The 4,199-nt window shown below is 56.4% G+C and overlaps 1 protein-coding gene across 1 annotated transcript; it reads left to right on the forward strand.

Annotated features, from left to right (window-relative positions):
• Positions 1 to 1,367: 1,367 nt before the first annotated feature.
• Positions 1,368 to 3,338, forward strand: Kprp (keratinocyte proline rich protein). Its single transcript, XM_070013818.1, has one exon. The coding sequence runs from the start codon at positions 1,368 to 1,370 to the stop codon at positions 3,336 to 3,338; it is 1,971 nt and encodes a 656-aa protein (XP_069869919.1).
• Positions 3,339 to 4,199: the final 861 nt, after the last annotated feature.

The raw sequence follows: 4,199 nt of genomic DNA on the forward strand, positions 1-4,199 counted from the left end.
TCAGTGGAGAGCTGAGGAAGAGTGGGACAGCATCCTGAAGAAAACATCCTGGTGGGCTTTTAAGATACATTGGAAGACTATTTGTAGAGTGTATCAGAAGAAATAGTGCTGGGAAGTCAGTGTGTTTGTCTTTGGTAAACTTGGCCTTCTCCTCCAGGATGCTTTTCCCTTACTAGGACTTGTCTTCCCTGGAAAAGACACATTAGCAATTTATATTTTGTGAGCAGAGTCATCTGAGAGAGGTTGTTTTCCCAAGGGTACATTTATAGATGTTCTCTCCAAATGGAAAGTGTATAGCTTTGACCTTCATTCCAAGCATTGTTCCACATTTTGGAAACTTACTGAGAAGGGCTTTGTTGGTTGAGCCAGTTGTCAAGTCAGCCCCTTGCTGTGCTGGTCATTGTACATGAACAGGTAAACTGGAAAAGGGCAGGGTGTGCCAGATGCTGTGCTTCCACACTGGCTACATGTGAGATCATCGTTAATGCTTATAGATACCTCAGGCCGCATCTGAAATGTCCCCACTGGGTAGATTCTTACGTGGCTAAAATATCAGTCTTGCGATTAAGAATTACATTTTAGGGGCTAACCCTCTCCTGACTCTTAGAAGGGTCAGAAAGGAAAGATTTCTGAAGCCAGCAAACTGTCACACTCTGTACGATTACCAACAGCAACCTGTCGGGACAAGTCACCATGTAAATCCTTTTCCATGATGGCAGTGTTTTGCCTAACCATATGTTGTGGGTAATTCCCAGGAGGATCTGCTTAGATGAATTCGCCCAAAAAAGGAGCGAATACAAAGGAGCAAGTATTTAATCTTGGGGTTGAGCTGTCCAGCCATGGATCAAATCTCTTACTTTTTAGTGGAAGCTTTGATGTTCTGTGGATATAGACGGTGCTTGTGCCCTTGATCCTATGTGTTCATTTGCACATATGTGTACAGACGTGCGTGCTGTCGATATGGCTATGCGAGGAAATCCAAGCTCCTATAGTTCTCAGGTTAGACTACAGCATTGGACACACAACCTGTGTACTCTGCTTCCCTCGCAGGAAGGCCGTTTTGCGCTCTCTGGTGGTAGACACTGGTATGTCCCTCCTGTAGGAAAAGAGGCTAACCATCCCTAAAGCTGGCTATTCAGGATGTCAGACCTAATGCAGGCCCTTGTGGACAATCGCAGGTAATCCTTGGCCCATCTAAGTCAGCAAGGATCCTTGGGAGAAGGCTGAGAGCAGAGGAAGAGTGTCTAGGAAAGACGCCAGATGCCTGCTCCTCGATTCTGACCCCTCGTGACTAACTCACAGCCTCTTGAACTCCATCTCTCCACTCCTCACCCCCCAGGTCCCGCTCACCCACCCACACCAGGACCATGTGTGACCAGCAGCAGAGTCAATGCTGCGTGCCGATGCCCCAGTGCTGCGTCAAGGGTTCTTCCTTTGGCCCCTCCCAATTCTCCAGTGCCAATGGCCAGGTGGTGGTCCAAGCCCCTTGTGAGGTGCAAATTTTAGAATGCCCTGCACCGTGCCCAGTTCAAGTTTCCCAGGCTCCGTGCCAGTCTAAGACCACCCAGGGGAAAGGCCAGGCTCCCTGCAAGACTAAAACCACTCAAGTGAAGTGCCAGGCTCCATGCAAGTCTAAGACCCCTACCCAGGTCAAGGGTCAGGCCCCTTGCCAGAGTCAAGTCTCCTGTGTGCAGTGCCAGGCTCCGTGCCAGCCCACAATCTCCTACGTGCAATACGAAGTCCCTCAGCCGGCTCAGACCTGCTATGTAGAATGCGCCCCTGTGTATTACACAGAAACTCGTTACGTGGAGTACCCGGTGCACACCACCTACGTACCGGCTCCAGTTCCGCAGGCTGTCCCTGCATACGTGCAATGCTCCCCCATGGGCCAGGCTCCAGGGAACTTCTCCAGCCAGGGCCAGTATGGGGGCTCCTACGGTAGCTGCACCCCTCAGTTCCCATCTCGGGCTTCCTACAGCAGCTGCGGGCCCCAATTCCAGCCCCAGCGCCAGTCCCAGCCTTCCTACAGCAGCTGCGGGCCCCAATTCCAGCCCCAGCGCCAGTCCCAGCCTTCCTACAGCAGCTGCGGGCCCCAATTCCAGCCCCAGCGCCAGTCCCAGCCTTCCTACAGCAGCTGCGGGCCCCAATTCCAGCCTCAGCGCCAGTCCCAGCCTTCCTACAGCAGCTGCGGGCCCCAGCGTCCATCTCGACCTTCTTTTAGCACCTGTGCACCCCAATACCAGAGCCAGGGCTCCTACGGGAGCTTCACCGGGCAGCGTCGGTCTCGGAGCACCGGCCGATGCCTCCCAGCGCCGCGAAGGCTGCAGCCTCCCTACCGCAGCTGCTCCCCGCCGCTCCGCCGCCCCGAGCCCGGCTACGGCAGTTGCCTCGCACCGCGGTGCTCGTCAGGCTCCCCCAACTACTGCACCCCGCCCCGCCGCTCGGAACCCATCCACGCCAGCCAGTGCCCCCCTCGGGGCCGCCCTTCCTGCGCGCAGAGGTGCGGGCCCAGGTGCAGAATTGAGATCTCCTCGCCCTGCTGTCCCCGGCAGGTGTCCCCGCAGCGCTGTCCCGTGCGCATCCCCCCATTCCGAGGCTCCTCTCAGAGCTGCGCCCCGCGGTCCTCCTGGGGCACCTCCTGCCCGGACCTCAGGCCACGCCCGCTCCCCCGGTCCTGCCCCCCTCCGCAGTGTCGGGAGGCGCCGGCGCCCCGATACCCGCCGCGCGCGCCACGGCCCTGCCCGCGCCCGGAACCGCGCCCGTGCCCCCCACTACGGCGATTCTCAGAGCCCAGTCTGGGTCCGGAGCCGTGTGCAGCTCCGCGCCCAGCACCACGGCCGCGCCCCATGCCGTGCGAGAACCCAGAGCCCCCGAGACCGTGCCCGCAGCACTTCGAGCCCCCAGAGCCCCCGCGACCGTGCCCGCAGCACTTCGAGCCCCCGGAGCCCTGCTCTCCTTCCCAGCCCATCCCGCTCCCAGCGCCGCCCTGCGGCGGAGAGCCTGTCCGCTGCCCCAGCCCCTGCTCCGGCTCGAATCCCAGGCCGTACCCAGGAGACCTAGGCTGTCATGAGTCCAATCCATGTCGCCTGGACACCGAGGGCCCCTGCTCGTACAGTTACAACCAGGGACAGGAGGGCGGTTCTGGCTGCGGATCTGGAGACGTCTTCCCAGAACCCCAGGGTCCTGGGGGCTGTGGAGACCAAGACAACAGCTACTCTGGGGTGAATGGAGGGGGTTGCTCTGGGGTGAAAGGCGGGGGCTTCTCTGGGGTGAGTGGAGGGGGTTACTCTGTGGTGAAAGGCGGGGGCTTCTCTGGGGTGAAGAGTGCGTATTTTTAAAGGAGCGGTGGATGGATGGGGACCCTGCCCCCTGCTCTGGAAACATTGCTCTTCTAGCAGCCACAGCTCCCAGAGCGTGCTTGGTATCATCTCTGCAAAGATATTTAGAGGCTCTCCACCTGAACCCCTTTGCATATATCTCTCAGCCTCCGCACACCTGCGTGTCAGACATCACCGCAGTCTCCTATGCGACTCCTCCTTTCTGCACCATCTTGAATTCTAGCCAGACAAGCCTGGGCGCTAGGGTGTTTCTTGGGTGTTGCTCAGAACATTCCTTAGCTGTCCTTCCTTCCTTTCCTCCAAGGCTCTGCTCTAAGTTTGCTTGGATTATTTCTCTCCTGTTCTCTAGCATCTAAAATCCAGCCCATGCTTCGGTACCTTTTTCTCGGAGCCTGTTCTTCTGTTTTTGTGTCTGCTTCTCTGGTTTGTTCTCAAGCTCAGGAGTCTGTGCTGACCTAGAATTCATTGTATCAACTTACATCACCCATTGGGCGTCTGCTTTGCCACCTCGCTTGCCTTGTTGCTTCACTTTTCAGGCATGTCTGTCTGTTCTGTCTAAACTGTAAACTCACATCAAAATGGATCAGAGAATCCCTGAATTTTTGTGCCTGTCTTGAGACAAGTTCTCTTCCGATGACCAACTGTAGGAACTTAAGCAAAAGGAGATGTGTGACAATAAAGACATGATATACTCACAGCCTGAGTCCTGAGTAATACCTGCTCTTTATTCCTTCCTGACTTGGTGAGGTGTGTGTGTGTGTGTGAGTGTGTGTGTGTGTGTGTGTGTGTGTGTGTGTTGCTGAGGACTGAATTCAGGGCCTTGCACTTGCTAAGCAACTGCTTTTCCATTTGAGACACACC

The sequence above is a fragment of the Dipodomys merriami genome, unplaced genomic scaffold (assembly GCF_024711535.1).
Source record: "Dipodomys merriami isolate MVZ:Mamm:240054 unplaced genomic scaffold, mDipMer1.0.p SCAF_92, whole genome shotgun sequence".
NCBI lineage: Eukaryota > Metazoa > Chordata > Mammalia > Rodentia > Heteromyidae > Dipodomys > Dipodomys merriami.

Coding starts and splice junctions, on each gene's coding strand:
- Kprp (XM_070013818.1), top strand. CDS start 1,368: ATGTGTGACCAGCAGCAGAGTCAATGCTGCGTGCCGATGCCCCAGTGC.